The sequence below is a fragment of the Peromyscus leucopus genome, chromosome 14 (assembly GCF_004664715.2).
Source record: "Peromyscus leucopus breed LL Stock chromosome 14, UCI_PerLeu_2.1, whole genome shotgun sequence".
NCBI classification, from domain to species: domain Eukaryota; kingdom Metazoa; phylum Chordata; class Mammalia; order Rodentia; family Cricetidae; genus Peromyscus; species Peromyscus leucopus.
The window spans coordinates 13,903,463-13,920,996 of NC_051075.1; the positions used below are offsets into that span (position 1 = coordinate 13,903,463).

At 42.5% G+C, this 17,534-nt stretch overlaps 1 protein-coding gene across 1 annotated transcript in view; it reads right to left on the reverse strand.

Moving 5' to 3' along the window:
- Positions 1-610: 610 nt before the first annotated feature.
- The window catches only part of Stxbp6 (syntaxin binding protein 6), a 243,168-nt gene continuing 226,244 nt past the window's right edge, over positions 611-17,534 (reverse strand). The window contains exons 5-6 of the mRNA XM_028882711.2: positions 9,119-9,276; positions 611-3,861 (exon numbers count right to left, since the gene is read on the reverse strand). Coding sequence (XP_028738544.1) covers positions 3,838-3,861; positions 9,119-9,276 — 182 coding nt within the window. The 3' untranslated portion in view covers positions 611-3,837. The remainder of the gene's footprint in view (positions 3,862-9,118; positions 9,277-17,534) is intronic.

Sequence of the window (17,534 nt, forward strand, 5' to 3'; positions counted from 1 at the left end):
AGGTATCTTTAGGTGCACAATTCCCTTCACTCCAGGTTCTCATTTAACCAAACCCTGCCATCACTGGTCCTTCTTGGAGCAGTGGAGACCTGCAGGCCTCTGAGTCCAGCTGCTTCACTGTGTGCGCCTGCCAGAGATGGCCATTCTGCAGCCGAAGTTACTCAGGTCACTCCCCTTGAAAGCCAGTGGGGTGACCTTTGCTTTGCCACAGAAATAAGCAGACAAGTGGATCCCATCTGATCTAATCTGCCTTACAATTGGACAGGGCATGGAGCTGGTCTGTTGAGTGATGGGGCGTATTGAAGAAAAGTCTTAAGCTGAACACATATTACTGATACCAGCAGGAGGGTAGGCGGTGGTTAGCCTCACCGCTTATTCACAAAAAAGAAAACAACCCAACTTTTGCTGAATACCTATCATGCTCTGCACTGAGCTTAGCTCCTCCATCTTCTTTACACTTCAAGCTTTCCCACAATTTCCTCATCATTCTGGGCTCTGACCTGAGGTCTCCGGCAGGCACACAAAGCTCCCCACTAGCATAGCAGGTGTGATGGTGTTCAAAGGCTTGGTGGTGCTTTACAGGTTTCCCAAATAACTGAGAGAGAAGAACTTCCACCACAGAGATAAAATATTTAATGACAAAAGTTGCTGAAATAGTGAACCAACAGAACAGCTGTTACTCGTCTCCGGAGGAAACAAAACTGGTGCTGAATGGCAGAGAGAATTTCTGAGGAACCAAGAACAACACACATTAACAGCATCACAATTCTGCAAGTTAGGAGTAAAACCTAGCTCAACTAGTTTCTCTTATTTAGGGAACTTTGTAAATGTTTCTACAGAAATGCATAACCTGTGCTAGTCACAATAGTATTAGACAGATTTCACTATAATTTTAAGTCTAACACATAATCTTACTTTTATCAGACCTTAAAAAAAGTTAGCTACTGATCTTATTACATTTTACAAATACATTCTTTGAAATGAAACATCAACCTGAATAACTGCATAGTTCCTGTACATAGACCTCTAATCGTTCTAGTGAAACATCAACCTGAATAACTGCATAGTTCCTGTACATAGACCTCTAATCATTCTAGTGAAGAACTCTACAGCTACATTCTAGAAAAAAGTGGAAACACTGGCAAGCCCCTTTTCATTATGCATTGTCAATATAATTTGTAAAGACCTTCAGAGAGAGACAGCATTTCCAAAATTCATAGTGAAGTGCAGAAATGAACACTGGAAATCTTCTAGCAAGCTCAACCAAATGACTTGGTCCCAAATGACAGGCGTCCTTTCAGCAAAGTTCTGTGGGTTAGACTGCATTAGTATTTCCTATTGCAGCACCTTCTACAAAAGGACAGAAATGAATTTCACATGTGTTGTCAGGGGCTTCTCTGCATGAGGCTGGACAATTGAAGAGGGGCAGCAATTGCTGTTAGAGCCCCATGTTTGGTGGAGGACAAGCAGGATTCACCACAAGTCATAGTCATGGTGATGGCCTGGAAGCTATCTGATCAGTAGAGGAAACTAACAAAGCTCCAGGCAGGCTTTTCTTCCAGTCCAGGCCATTTCTAACAAGACGTAGGCCTAATGTGGTCAACAGAGATAATGGAAAGAGGGCAGGCGAAGGGCATCTGTAAGAATTAGGCTGAGGAGGAAGCCTCAGTTTTCACAGTACGCATACAGCCTCACCTTCTGCCCCTTCAGAAACAGCTGCCCCCAAGCTGTTGTCAGGTAGCAGACAACCAATTTTATTCTTGAGTTGTGTGAAGAAAGTTAGACTATTGCTCTCAACTATTTATACCAACTCTCTGAAACTAGAATCCAGTTTTGGAAGATGAGTATGTGTATTTTCTGAGCTAAAGTCTGCAAATGAAACCAATTTGGAGTGATATTTGGGGGCTCTTTATTTTTATCTTTTTAGAAATCAGATAGTTCCAATCAATAGTCAGCAGATGGCATGTTCCTGGCTTATTTAAAATGTTAAGACACCTAAAGGAAAGTATAAGATACAGTAAACATTCTTAGCCCACAATATACATTTAACAGTATGCTCTTCAACTGGACTATCTGCCCAAGAGGATTCACAAACTTGTTTGCAGCAAATCCTGTCCTCCTGACATCATACCTATGATGTTCCATGGACCATGTGCTCTTTCTCTGGGATGCATTATCAGGAGAACTTAAGCTATTTAAATCAGCATTAGTAATCTAATGTCGTCTTATGCTGCTGTGTCAAAGGCTACATCACACATAAACAGGTGACTCGGTGGACAGGAAAGAATGAAAGGGTCCTGAAGACCCAGCAGCTGAAAACTCCATGCATTGCCGTGAGTATCTGGCATGTGTAGCTTGCCTCATTGCTTTATGAGGAACAAGCATAGATTTTTTTTTTTGTTTTTATGTTTAGCTTTTAACCCTCCAAAAACAAAACTCCCACGGTCTAAGTGCAGTATTACCTTGAGCAGCACAGAATCCAAAGGTATGGAAGAGATTCTGTTCAACCTGACAGCAGTGTAAAGGCTCCTAACCATGTTGCCTGTGCCAGAACAGGCAAGTTCAAACCCACAAGTATGTAACCTGTCAAGAAGCACATATTAAATGACACACACAAACTGAAAATAAAAACAATATCCAAACCCCCAAGACCCAGATACCAAGAAGCTAAAGGTCCTTTCCCAATGCCGCTGTGAGAGTGCCTCGGACATTGGGCATAGCTTCGTAAAAAGAGAAAAAAATAAAAGTAGCATCTTTTCACATTATAATTTACATAGACTTTTACATAGACAAATCATTTATTTTTATTTTACTTTATTCCTTATTATTGTTGTATTTGTGTATGTGTTTGATATGGTGTGTCATGACATGTGTGTGGAGGTCAGAGGTCAACTCTGTGGAGTCTGGTCATCCTCAGGTTTATGCTATAAGCACCTTCATCCACTGAGCTACCTCACTGACCCTAGCTAAATTATTTTTTGTATAACTCCCCATGTCAGTTACTATAATTTGGGACAATGGCAAAAGAAACATCCATAAAGACACAGAGGTTTTGAAGTAGGTTTTTCTGTAGGTCTCTACACTCAAATTTTTATCCTTCATATGAAAATTCCAACTAATCAGACTGGAAAGAAGGAGCAGAAATGTTTATGCTTCAGCCCAGAAAGTAGATCTCTATCTGTGATTCTGATTAGTGTTGTGAATGCTAGTGATGGTCCATGCAAAAAGATTAATATGCAAAGAGCAAAATCCAATGCTGCTATTTTCCCTGATAAACGTGTTTTCCATAACACAGACTTTAGTCCCAGGATACTGAATTTAAATTTTGCTCTTTAAATTAAGAGAATTAGGAAAGAAAGTGAAACCACTGCTTGACTTTTAATTTTATCCAGGACCATCATCTGATGCCAGCACATTTAACTGTTTTGTTGCTTAGTTTCAGAGGGAAAGAAAAATACATTTTGTTAGTTTTAGACCTGGCTTATCATTTAGTCTGAATTTCATATTCAAACTACAAAAACAATTTTCCCCCAAAAGGAACACACACACACACACACACACACACACACACACACACAACATGGAAAAATAAAAATGAAGCTGATGCTATTGCAGCATTTCTTAGCAAGATAGGGAAATATATAAACACAACACGTTTTCATTCATATTAACACATCAAAGATGAAAAACCAAAACCACTCAATGTCCAGATACTGGAAAAACAAACAAACAAACAAACAACAACAAAAAGAAAGCAGCAGCACTCTGGAATCCCTGTAATCACTGCTGAAGGAACTCTTGCATTTTCTTTAGAGGTTCACCAGGACGGGCAGTTTCTCAACATTTGTGCTTCATGGCGAGCTAAGGAGAGAGAGGGAGAGAGATGAAAACAAAAGAACCTTATGAACAGTGAGTTCTCTCTGCCTTTCCTTTCCACACGCAGCATGAGACACGCCACCAGATGCTGTGCGTGCTGCTGACCACCATTCCTAGCCACAGTAACTCCTGGTAGGTGTGCACAGGACACTGCACTTGGTCAGCTTGGTTGGCATATGTGTCTGCCAGTGGAGGGTGCTCTGTGGTAGTGGGGGATGTTCGTTCATCCCACTGCAGGAACAATGGGATGAACAGAATGCACAAGGAGGACAAGTGGCTTATCCTAGGGACAGGTGGGGTTCCTAGGTCACTGATTATGTCAGGAAGCAACATTCTTGAGATCTTAATATTTGATGATGAAGTGTGAACACTCAACAGTATGCTGAGAGACAATCTAAAATCATCTCTAGAATATGCATCCCAGATTTTCAACCAGCTCTAAAGCTCCTGGCAATTAAATTGGATTATTGAGTAAGGATGAACAAAATAGACCTTAACTTCTAATCATTGGTGCTTTGCCTCATCCTGGAATATGTCAATAATCCATCTTTCTAGCAAAGTCCAGGGCAGTCATAGTGTCATCTTCTTGGTGGTTGAAAAAGAGAGGTTAGAACCCTGAACTCTCACTGGGAAAACAGCATCAACATTTCTGCATATGACAGAGGATGGCTAGACTCTATTCTGATAGTCTCTGAAAAAAAAAAAAAAAGCCAAAAACACCACCACCACCACCAACAACAACAACAAAAAACACAAAAAGCAAACAAAACAAAAACTTAGCTGAAAGCCCTGCCAGTGAAGACTTCCTCATACCTTCTGCTGGCTGATGGTGATGTTTAGTCAACTGTCAGATGCAGACTTTGTGAGCTCTGAGTTCTGAGTACACCCATTCTTTTATACTGAGGCTAAAGCTTTTTTTTTTTTTTTTTTAATTTTATTTCAACAACTGTGGTGTTGCCCAATAACTCCTGACATTAAAAGCATTTAGTCACCAACACAGTGAGATGATAGAGTTCGGGCTCTGCCTCAGACATATCCCAGTCTTCAGTCACATTCTGGGTCCCTTACTGGTGTTGGGCCTGCATTTTTTGCACTGCCTCCAGTTTTCATATATTATTTAGCAATGAGGTCCACCAAATAAACACAGAGCTGTTAAGTGTTGTGCGTAATGAATACCAACCATAAATATTTGATCAAGGCTACTGTCTTGGTATTCATTGAGCAATTAACTTTCCACTTATGGGTTTGTGTCCGTTCACACATAGCCACTAATCTTCAGGAATGATCATGCTGCCACTCAAAACTGACCCTGTACTTTGCAGAAATACCCTGTACTTTGACACAGCCACCTGTACTTTGCAGAAATACAGTCGGATAGGACAATTTGTAACTTAGGTCTTGTTATGGTACAGATATTTGTGTCTTCCCAAAAGTCAGGTGCTGAAACCTAACTGCCATGATACGGCTTGGGAGGTGACTGGGTTAGGATGCAGAGTTCTCAGAATGAGAACTTTTCACTATGATAGGATACTCTCAGAGGTCACTGTAAGTGAATCAGGAAGCCAGGCACGGAATCTGGCATCTTGACCTCAGACTTCTCTGTGAGAAATTCACTGTTAATCAGCTACCAGTTTATTTGTTTACTCTACGTAGCCTGAATAGAGCAATAATAGGTATTAGGGTAAGAAGTGTTAATACTCTGGCCTACAGAAGTCTCTAGGAATGAAGAACCTTAGAATTAAGAGCAGAAGGAGCATCAGACTAAACGAGACGAGGAAACCAGATTATACAGCTTTTCTGTGAGACCCTGAGCTCCAAAGTCAAGAATTTCATGCCTTCCCATTGTTTCCCATGCCTGTAAAACTGCCACAGATGAACTCAGGTGCTGGAGTTCCTCATTTACATTTTCCTCCTGGTTTATTTACTGAATATTTCACAGAAACCTCCTTTCAATGATTTTTAACCTATTCTATATGATAATTAAAAAGAAATCATTACTGATGCTAGGGATGTGCTTGAGTCACTTCCCTTCTGGCCCAGGGGTCCAAACTGAGCAACTGCAACAGAAGAGAATGGAGAAGGAGACTGTTTTCCCCTCCTAGAGAGGATGCCTATTACCAGCCCTTCCCCCACAAATGTGGGCTGGTGCAGAACAGGCCAGATCAATGCTCTTTTCCGTGAAAAATGTCATTTGAGGATGCCTAGTGTGGGTAATGTTCTTGCCTGCTGACTCACACCCATGGTGGGCTGTCAAAACCTGTAATGCACGGCAACTCTGAGCTTTTGGGGGCAGGGAAAGCGAGCAGGGCTGCTTCTGTCATGAGTTGCTCTTTCCTCATAGCTGGGACTATGCCAAACCCACAGCTCAGGAAGGAACCACACTTCCTCCAGCAAGGCTCACCAGAGCTGGAGTGAGGAGGGTGCTGGGACAGGAGAGAAGGATCTTGTCCCCTCTCTGCTCTAGAGGGGACCAGCACCTACACAGCTTGAGGATGTGCTTATATAAAAATGATTGTTCACTCTTGGACCTGCGTCATGGCCCAGGGGTCCTGGGAAAGAATAGAAGATCAAAGGTTGTTTTCTACTGTAATCTAGAAAGATGGGCCACCCTTTCCATGGGACGCTGGTTGTCCTCAGAGGAACTGTCACCTGGTATGGCTGTTCTCTGCCATGTGCACTGTGTCCTCCTCTTGTGAACACAGCCCACTCTTCACGAATCAAGAGGCCTGGTTCTACCTCTAAACCCTCTTCTCACCAGCAGGCCTGTGTGGCCAGTGAAATGACATCTTCATGGTGAGCCTATACCAACGGGGACAAATCGGCAGTTCTTGTCCTGGGAAAGCAGCCACACCTTACCTAAAGAGGTCAACCTGCTCACTAGAAACACAGCCGAAGCTACTGATTCATAAGGATGTATCCCAGTTGTAGAAACCTACAAGCCGAGCTCTGACACTGTCTTACACTCCCTCATACACACTCACTCAGGAACTCTACAGTGTCTCTTCTCCCCTGGGAACACCTTCCAGAGGAGAAACCAGTTAAAATGCTGACTTCTCTTGCCTGATCCCTCTCCACTAAGACCAGACAACTTGCCTAAGCCCGCTCCACTAAGACTAGTCACTGCCCTGCTTTGACCAAAGCTGGCGACCCCCTTGCATTTGATGGTCTCATCCACTTTTGGTCTCATTGGCTGTTTTAAGGGCCACTCTCTGTTCAGACATAAACTACCTACTGCCCTATCCATTTGAGTTTGAATCACACAAACTTCATCTGTATTCCTTTTTTATTGCTGTTTTAAAGATTCTCAGTCATCTGTAATAATTCTCCAGCCTCATTACCGAGCTCATTATGTGACCAAATGGGACAGGCTCGGCAGAAGCTATGTTTATTGAAATAAATCATAAACAATTTAGATTCATGTGCATACTCATCTCAGCACCCAAGGAGATAGGTGCTGGTTTTAATTAATTGCCTCTGTTTTACTGATGAGAAAACATGAGCATTGAGAAATTTAGCATTTGTCCAAGGTCACCCAGATGGTAAATGACAGAGCTGGACTCTAATGTAGGATGCTAACTACTATACCATGTTATTTCCCAACCATTCAGCAAACTTGGCCACAGTGTCAGGGAAACAGTTGCAACGGCCAAGAACTTGGGTGTTTGTACAACCCCTCCTGAGAGGGACGCCTATGTGGATGATATCCAGGTATTGTCTACCCTACATCAGGAAGAATAGTTCACAGCTTCCTTGGTAACCTGGTTCATGGTTTAATCATTAGCCTAAACAGTTTTAACAGAGTTTTATCAGTGCACCATTGATTGCTCAATTCTGTGGGAAGGCAGTGGAGATAATCACCTGGACAACCCACCCTTCACAGACTTTAGGACAGTTGGAAAGTTACTTCCTTTGACTTTCTCTTCCCTAACTCAACCCTAAAGTATCTTTCCAGATTTCCACTGTCCATCTCCACTTAAATAGCTTCAGTTGCTTTTTGTACTAGTGCATCTGGGGAATTCCTCAAATTGCCATGTCTTCATTTACTCTGTACACAAAGCCTTGGGGAAACATGCATCTGAGCTCCCTCCTCTGGAACAGCTCAGAGGGGTGAGGCCCTGATTCTAGCTTGTCTGCCTACTTTCTCAAACAGACTTGGCTAGATCTCCTTCAAGGAACTCTACCTGGGTTTCACAGGCAGTGCACTAAGACACTGTTGTCACAGAGAGTCCCTGAGACAATTAGACAGTTATGTGTAAAGGGGACCATGGAGGAAAGGCAGCAAAGGCATCCACCAGGAGCCATTCTCCGGTATGAGACCTGGAGAGGCATCTTCTGCCCCAGTGAAACACATTTTTCTCATAGCTTCTGGCTTGTCAATCCTGTTTCCCTAGCAGAAGTGGTGTATTCCGTTGAGGCTAATTGAATTATTCCCCCTCAAAGATCAACTAAAAACTATCTGAAGGTCCTGATCATGAGCCTGACAGGCCAATATGTCACCAGTAGAAATGGTTTCCAGAAACTTCAATTCAAATCGCCAGCTAGAAATGAACTCCTCTTTGATATGAAGTACAAGCACAGTAATAAATCTTCCTTATCACTGAGCAGTGGGGCTCCTCTTCCTTCCGTTTATGATCGCCTTAGATAGGGGCTGACAGTCCATAGTCCTGTTCCCTTTCTCAGCAAAAGTATGAACATGTATACTACATTTCCAGTAACGTGAGAAGTACCACTCTCAGAGTTCAGGGCCAGCAGACAATCTTGCTGTGCCCTAAATTAGAGATCCAGAATAGAGGTCTTGAGTCAACACCAGCCTCTTTCAGAGTGGAAACTAGCCTTGGGGCCAGGGCTTGCTTTATGTCTGGTGAAGAGCTAACAACACATGACGACAGATACAAAATGAGAAAGGGGCAGAGTGGAAAAGGACACCCGAGAAGTCTCAAGTCCACTGTAATTCTTTCATTGTGGCCAAGAACAGGTATGTATCCTGAGACATGACCTCACATCTCCCTCTTTCTGTGACTTGGACCCTGATATTTGGGGCAATAATTAAAGATTTTCTCTGTTACTTAAAATACCTAAAAATCAGAAGAGATGAAGACGTTAGAAAGAAGATGGTGATCATGGAATGACCCGTCAAATGGAATACAAAAAGCTACTTGATTTTCTCTCTCACCACAGGAAGTCTCTTGGTACTGTGACCTCTGATAATCCAGCATGGAGACCATGCTCTCTGCTGGCTCACCTTGTGTGCGGTTTCTGCAAACTGCTGGGCACTGTTCTTCATGTCTTCTGTCTTCTCCTCTGCTCGGCCTAACCGTTCCCCGCGCTCATTCAAGGCCTGGCTTGCCTTCTGTACTGCGCTGGTCACACTATCAGCAGCTGAATGGAGGATGCTGTTTCCTAGAATGATTGATTGCAAGAGTGTCAGGAGCTGGCCTGTCTAGCCCACAGTGACAGAACCCCACACTATGGAAAGGCCCAAGGCGGATGGTACCAGAAAACAATTTTACATTGCTTTAGGGTGACTCATTTATCTGTATGCACAGGTAAGAACACACACATGACTGCCACAGGACCAGGGTAAATCCTGCCATCTTCTTTCTAGCCTACCATCATCCATTCTGTTTGGAGAGGCTCAGAGAGATGGGACCCACTGGTATTTAAGATTAACTTGCATAGGTAAATGAGAACCCTGAGAAGTTCACTAAATTAGGCAAGTTCATATTTGGATATCATGCACATTTCCACTATTGAATTTATTTGTTACATTTATTTGTTTATCTTTTCTCTCACTGTGTGTATTTAGGTCAGAGGACAACTTTTGGAAGTAGGTTCTCTTCTTCCACCATGTGCCTTATTTATTTTTGGAGACAAGTATCTCACTCTGTAGTCTAGGCTAGCCTAAAATTCCTTCTTTCCACCTCTGCCCTGCAAGTGGTGGGATTCTTTGCTCAATAAAACATGTAGGAGGGCTTTTGTCTTTATCTTTCCATCTGGAGGATGGCACCCAGGGCCCCATGAGGCCAGCTAAACCTTCCACCACTGGCTGTCCCCTCAGTTCTACAGTTTGTTTTGATTTGAAGGGTGGCTCAATAATCACAGGAAAATTTGGGCCATATGGATTTTCTAGATATAGTGATCTACACCCCTTCCTCTTTATTTTACCCCTTTATCTAGCAAGTAAGACACGCTCCCCATTGTATGGCTTCCAACCTCCAATCCTGTGCTATGGCGAGGATGGTCAGGCTTCTTGTGTGAGCTCTAGAATATGAAAAGCAGAGTCCCAGCCCTGCATGCTGCTAGCAGGCAGGAATGCATTGCAGAAACTGGCAGATGAAGAAGTCTAGCATTTGCAAACTCAGGAACGACACCAAAGAGAGCAGAAGCCAACCTATTTCAGAAGGTCATGCGCCCTTGACACTCCACTTGACAAGACAGGCAGCACAGATTGGTGAAGAACTTGTAGGCACATTAGCCACTAAGGACAAGCACATTGCCAAATGGCAGCCTCCCTAAGATTTATAGCTGTATTTTGTTAACATTGAATGGAAGATATTTAATGGCCTTTTATATAATAGCTTTATGTCTTTGAATAAGTTGATTACATCATTTTGCTTTGTACCTGAGATGGATACTTCTAGCCACAGACAGCTTTTAATAGAAATGCAATTTCCACTAGCCTCAGCTACGAAGGCTTCCTAATTTCTCCTTTGTGGGAACACTCTGTAGTTTGTGGGAAGGAATCTCAGGCAGTGTGCCTGGTCCAGACGCAGCACTGAAGGAATCACTTTGCATTTTTCAAGGGCTTTAAACATACTAAAATAGAGGGGAGCACTAAGGCTAACTAGTATTACCAGTTGTACCCAGCACAATACATACAAATCTATCTATATACATCTATCTACATACATCTATCTATATATAGACACAGTGAGCACAGAGCTGGGGAGATGGTATCCCAGGGAAATCTGGTTGGGCACAAGGGAAGTCTGGGACTTCAGAACAAATTTAAGAGGAGAAATCTTGGTCTTACTATGTTTTACTCATACTTACTATACTGTACCCATGACTATGGTGGCAGTTTGTTATCATAGCCAACATTAACACAGGATTTTGTAAGCATAAAACCATTCACAAATATCACTTCATTTGTCCAAAATTCTGAGGAAGCAGACTGGACAAGTGGAAAAGCTTGTACATGGTCATCACATTAGAAAGTGACATGGTTATTACCGTGTTATTATCCACGTGTGGATGACTCTATTCTTTTTCACAGACATGATGTAGCAATCACTATGACAGAATTGTGGGCAGACTGGCATGTAGGTGTAAGTTTTCACAGGTATATGCTTTGGCAGGTGTGTGTGTTTTGCAGGTTATTTCCCAGGATAATTCCAGACTGCTTCTGCCCTAAAAGCATTCTTCTTAGTAAATAAAGAATTACTGCTTATGCTACAGGGCAAGCCAAGTGCTACACAGTAGGATGGACTAGGGAGATGGATGAGAGGCTGAATCTCTCTGATCTGTACTTCCTTATCTACACCACAGTTTAGCAACAAGAGGACTGAGAAAAGATGAGGCGGGAACCTGTGCGGTTCGGTGTGATAGTTCATACTGATTGTTAACTCAACAGGTTTAGAGTCACCGAGGAGACATACTTCCATGAATGTCTGGGAGAGCATTTCCAAAGAGGTTTAACTAGGAAATGAGACTTAACCCTGAGAGTGGGTGGCACCATCCCACAGGATAAGGCTCCGGACCGAGTTAAAAAGAAACACTGGCATTCATTTCTGCTTTCTGGCTGGAGAAGATGTGACCCACTGCCCCCCATTCCCACTCCCACAGCCCCCATCTTCCCCGCCATAATGGCTTATACTCGTAAACTGTGAAAAAAGAAAATAGCCCCTTTCCCTCACGCTGCTTCTTGATGGATATTTGGTCACAGCAGCGAAGAACAGTAACACAGGGCTATGGAGATAGTTCACTTGGCAGTGGACCTTCCGCACAAGCAGGAGGACCTGAGTTTGACCCCAAGAACTTGTGTAAAAACACTAGATGTGGTGTCGCATGCCACGGTGCTGGGTAGGTAGATGGGTGGGTCCTGGGGACGCTCTGGCCAGTCAGTCTAGCCAAATCAGGAGTTTTAGAGCCTGGTGAGATACCCAGTCTCAATAAAGTAGAAGGTCTAGAAGGATAGCTCAGTGGTTAAGAAGATTCACTGCTTCTTTCAGAAGACCCACATTTGATTCCACATCAGCACCTCAGCCTACTCAAGCAGCTCTTCAAAGGCCCTGCTACTCTATAGATCAACAGGGAGGTGGGCTTCTCTAGTCTTCTCTCTCTCTCTCTCTCTCTCTCTCTCTCTCTCTCTCTCTCTCTCTCTCTCTCTCTCTCTCTCTCACACACACACACACACACACACACACACACACACCCTGACCTCTCCCCCAGGCCCAAATAGCTAATATAGGAAATTGGAATGCGATGTGGGGACATTACTGTGATGAGCCTGACAAGTGGTTTGTGGGAGAAATGTAGAAGAGTGGATTTGTGGCAAGAGAGGCCCCAGAAAGCCATCATCAGAGCCTAATGGAGTCATCCTGATGCAGCTTGAGTAAAAATTCATGTGAAAGGAGAGCAATTGGATTGAGAATGCCCTTAACAGAACTCCTTGCTAGAAATTAACCTCCCAGGAATGCGCTTTCCTAGATTCAGCTACTAAAGTGCACAGAGTCACTACAGCTGTGGTATAAGGAGCCAGTAAGAGATGTTGGCATTTTTGCTAATGTGGTGCTGGTCTTGCAAGCATTCACAATATAAGACTTCCAGGGTCATACTGGCTTGATTAAGGTTCCAGAAAGCCACAAAAGCCAGGCAATGTGTGTCAGGGTTGGATTCCCTATAAGGACATGAGGCCATGGTGTGAAGCTGTGAGGATGAAGTATACATCACACGGGACATCCCAGGAGATGCCAGGACTATGGGATGTCAGTCTCAGAGAGTTGCAGGCATGGAGTGGAACCAGACCGAGAGAGACCATGTGTGTTACAGCAGCAGAACTAGAGAGAAGTGGCTACCAAAAGTTGTTGGAGCCCATGAGATGCCACGAGCCCCAGAAGCCAGACAAGCAGTGGCAGAACTTGGCGTTTTCCCACCTGGTTTTTATTTTGCTGGGATTCAAGGTGTGCACTACCACTGCCCTGGTTCACAATAGACTTTTACAAGTTTTAAGATTATAAGATTATGGGGACTTTTCAAGATGGAATGATTTCATTTTGCCATAAATCTATGGGGATAAGAGATTAAATAGTACTTTATTTGGGAGGCAAGTTGACAAGGGGTGTACCTGTGATGCTTAATCTTAATTTGTTGACAGAATTTAGTGATTCTAAAAGATATATGCTGGCTATGTCTATGAGGGTATTTTTAGAGAGAGCTGAATGCAGGTGATACTATGCCTAGGTTGGGGTCTGGGGCTGAGTAAGAAGATGAAAGTTACTAGACCATCAGCATTCATCTCTCCTTCCTGACTGTAGACAGAACATGGCTTTCTTTTTTTTTTTTTTTTTTTTTTTTTTTTTTTTTTTTTTTTTTTTTGGTTTTTCGAGACAGGGTTTCTCTGTGTAGCTTTGCGCCTTTCCTGGGACTCACTTGGTAGCCCAGGCTGGCCTCGAACTCACAGAGATCCGCCTGGCTCTGCCTCCCGAGTACTGGGATTAAAGGCGTGCGCCACCACCGCCCGGCCAGAACATGGCTTTCTTGACTGTAGGTGTATCTGCCTCATGCTCCTGATGGCTTAGCTAGAGTTGCTGTCCTGGCCACTTTGTTCCTGTTAGTAAAGATTGTGCTTCCAATCTAAACCAGAAAAACCTCTTCCTTAGTTTGCTTTTGACAGGCATTTTGTCAAAGCAATGAGAAAAGTAACTACCACATCTTGGTTAAGAATAATTGTAATATTAATTAAAGGGACTTTAGAAGTAACTGCAATAAAACAAAAGAGCAAATAATCACCATCTTTTTTTTTTCAATTATAATTGACCTGTATGATTTCCTAAGTTATATACACCTATGAATTTGGACTGAATTTCCTATGCACACTGCTTCTGTGTCATGGTTTTCTTGAAATGAATATTATACATGATGTTAGGTAATGTTATATCCAGTTTCTTATACCAGCTATAGAAAGAGAAATAAATGGTGTAACTAAAATGAACCCAATGCTGCACTGTTTAAAGATGACATTGATGACCACTGCCAATGGGAAATCCACCTTCAGTTATTTTCAGTTATAAGAATGAATATGAAAAGAATTCTCATTCTTTCAGTTGAGATGACCTCTCCCAGTTTCAATACTGCCCACATTTTAAAGCCTAGGGTATTCCTCTCATCTATCAGGCTCTAGCTCAATTCCATTCTTTTCCATAATGATAAGCGCTATCTATGTCCTTCTAGGGTGCTTAACCAAGTATAATCATGGTACTTAAGCTAAGTAAACATCTTCTCTTACTTCACTTTTTCAGCCTCCCATGCCACAACTTTCAGCTGGATCATAAACTTCTTGAACATCCCCTTTTTACTCTGTTGAGCTCAGACCCATGTACTTTCTTATTGGACTCCAACTGTATGTCCCAGTGTTACTGTAGGGGTGGTTGTCTGTTCTTTATCCCTGAAGCACCACCCCTAGTAGGCAGCATGTAACTGCTAGGTACCTTCCCCCACAAGGCATAGCCAAGACAGGGACCCCTTAAGACCTGGGATGCGATACACTCGCTCTCTCTTGGCTACCTTGTGGTCTTGGATGCTGGATGCTGGAGCTGCAGATCAAGGTAGGGTTCTCCAGAGAACCTCATTGGACCATGCCCTGCGCCTCCTGGATCCTGTGACTAACTCCTTTATGCTTGTTGTGAGTTAACCCAGAATAAATCCTTTTGATTATCAGATAGACTCTGTGGAATTTTCTTATTTTCTGGCACCCAATGTGGGGCTCAAACCCACAGCCATGTTGACCATTCTTATGCTCCTCACACAGAGGCACAGTCTTTATTCTTTTCCTTTTTTGTTACTGACATTTCATATAACTATTAGCAAAGAAGCTAGTGGCTCAAATGGTGTAAATGATCTGAGGTTTTTAGTACATGCTAAAAATTGCTCTTGGAAATTTTCATTAAACACTACTTGTAGAACTACTTGCCGCAGATGCTGTTGTACTGATACAATTGGTAGTCACTCTGATGTTACTTATCTGGTGTTCAGGTTTTTTTCATTTCAAATGTGGGCCCTATCATCCATCTCAGTTGGCTACTACTGAGGACATTAAGATGGAAACAAAGTAACTGTAGTGCTCAGTGGAGGTGTGCCACTCCAACTCCTCTCTGAGGAAGGCACATATGCCTTCTAGAGAAGTTTTAGAAAATGGCAAAATTACATTTATCCATCTTTTTCCTCTTAACCTGGGATAAATGGTTTGTAACTAATGAAAGATGATTCTTCGGTATCTATGTGTAGCTTAGTGTCTTGCTTAGGGGGGAAATGAACTCATACCCATTAAGTCAAAGCATGTGATGTTAAATCTGGAAATAAAGCGATCTCTTGAGACAGATAGGATAATTCTTTCTAAATAGACAGGAAGCATATTAATACCCAAATTTACTCAAGCAGTCTGGGAAGAAGCTGTCAACCGTACCCGCTAAAGTCAAATGCCTTTTGAATTATAGACTCTGAGAGTACAATGCAGACCAGTTTGGCTTCACTGATGTTGCCTTCACATCAGTTCCACTTGATGTAGTCTTAAAATACATGTTAGCTTTTTTTATGTTAAGCAATTTAGAAAACTGTTGAGAGAGAAACATGAGATAAAGACTCATCATTGTATCAGTTACTACTAAAACACAATTAAAAGAGAGAACCAGGAAGGGAAATGGAGACAGAATAAATGATACAGAAAGTGACAAATGAAGAGAATTAAGAGAACAGAGTTTTTATAAGTACATAAATTATACCAATAGCTCAGATATCAACAGGGACTAATTTGATTATTGTAGACCTTAGCCAGATGTAATATGAATGTCAACCAATCATAGAACAGTTCTCATTCATGAATGTCTACAAGCCAAGAGGTACTGTGGACAGGGCTGTTCCAAAAAAGATATTCTGACCCTGATTTTACAGGTGCAGAAATAGGGAGCATCCCAGAACAGCATTGGCAGTGACTCCAAACCTCTTAAGCAGTTGTCAGTGTTTCCCAGTGTAGTTCTTTGGGTTAAGAAAAAAAAAAAAAAAAAAAAAAAAAAAAAAAAAGGCTCTCCTAGGCCTATGCCATCTGGGCCAGCTCTCTCATGAGAGGTACTGTGGTGAGGGGTAGGACCAGTTTTCCCATGAGTGAAGGAACCAGCTCTCCTGCTGCAGTGCCCATCGAGGGGCAGGGCCAGCAAAGGGCAGGGCTGGGCCTAGGGAGCTGGCTCCACACCTTGCCTGAGGGGGGTGGTCTGGACTGACCAGCTCAGCTACCGCCCAGACCCACCCTAATATCTTCCCCATTTATGTCCTGCCAAAGCATGTGAAGGGATTGGTCCTGTGGAATGGTAGCCGCAGGATCTCTATGACTTGGGGTAACAACAATATTCCAGAGGAGTTTCAGTAAGAGTCCAGTGATGATGGTGTGCTAGCCGCCTTGTACCAGATCAATGATTCATTGCAAGGAACATTTGTGGGTGGGGCTGACTGGACAAAACAGTATAATGTGTGACACACTGCAGCTCCCAGTGCCACTGGGATAAATGAAGAGGTGTTGGAGAAAGGGAAAGATGGAGGAGCAAGGTGTTTTTCTGTTTGCTTGTTTGCTTGCTTGCTTTGTATTGTTTTTAATTACTTTGGAGGGATTTCCTTTTAGGGGAGGGATGCTGTGGTGGTGAGGAGAGGATATGGAGGGATGGGGAAGTGAGAGGGATTGGGGTGCGTTATATGAAATTCCCAAAGAGTCAATAAAGAATTATGCTATAAAAAAATGGCACAAGGAAAACATAATGGTATGTCAAAATAACTATAAAATATAATCTAGTCAGGATCTTTCTTGCTGAATTTTATAAACTAATGTAAACCCTGCATTAAAATGAAGGTAATGATGCAGGGACAGTGTGGTATGCAATTTCTCAAACAGAATTTCTTGTGGGATCCTCTTGGATAATGTATTGAGGTAGAATTTGTGTTGGAAAATGCTGCAAAGAAATATACTCACTCCTAAGTTAACAGGAAAAAAAACCCATAAATCTAGGCTGTCTCCATCAATTTAGTAATAGATAGACAAGTCATGTAATTATATTCAAAGGGCTTGCTTTATAGAGACAGTAAAACAGTTATAGCATGCCGAATGGCAGTTCTGGAATTATCTTTGTTTCAATTTGGTGGTTAATTTCAGGGACCATGAAGTTTGCTAGTTGCCAGGAGCTGGATGACTAAGAAAAATGGACCCAGCATCCAGGAATACTTTGTAATCCCATAAATTTCAAAGCCTACTTGAAAGAGACCTTGGGATCTTTTGTTGGAGTTAGTAAGGAAGAAAACTGGTCCATTCTACTAAATACATGTTTTCCATTGGCTATGTGAATGTAATTTAGTAGAACCCTAAACACTAGAGACGAAAGCCCCATTCTCTCTCCCAA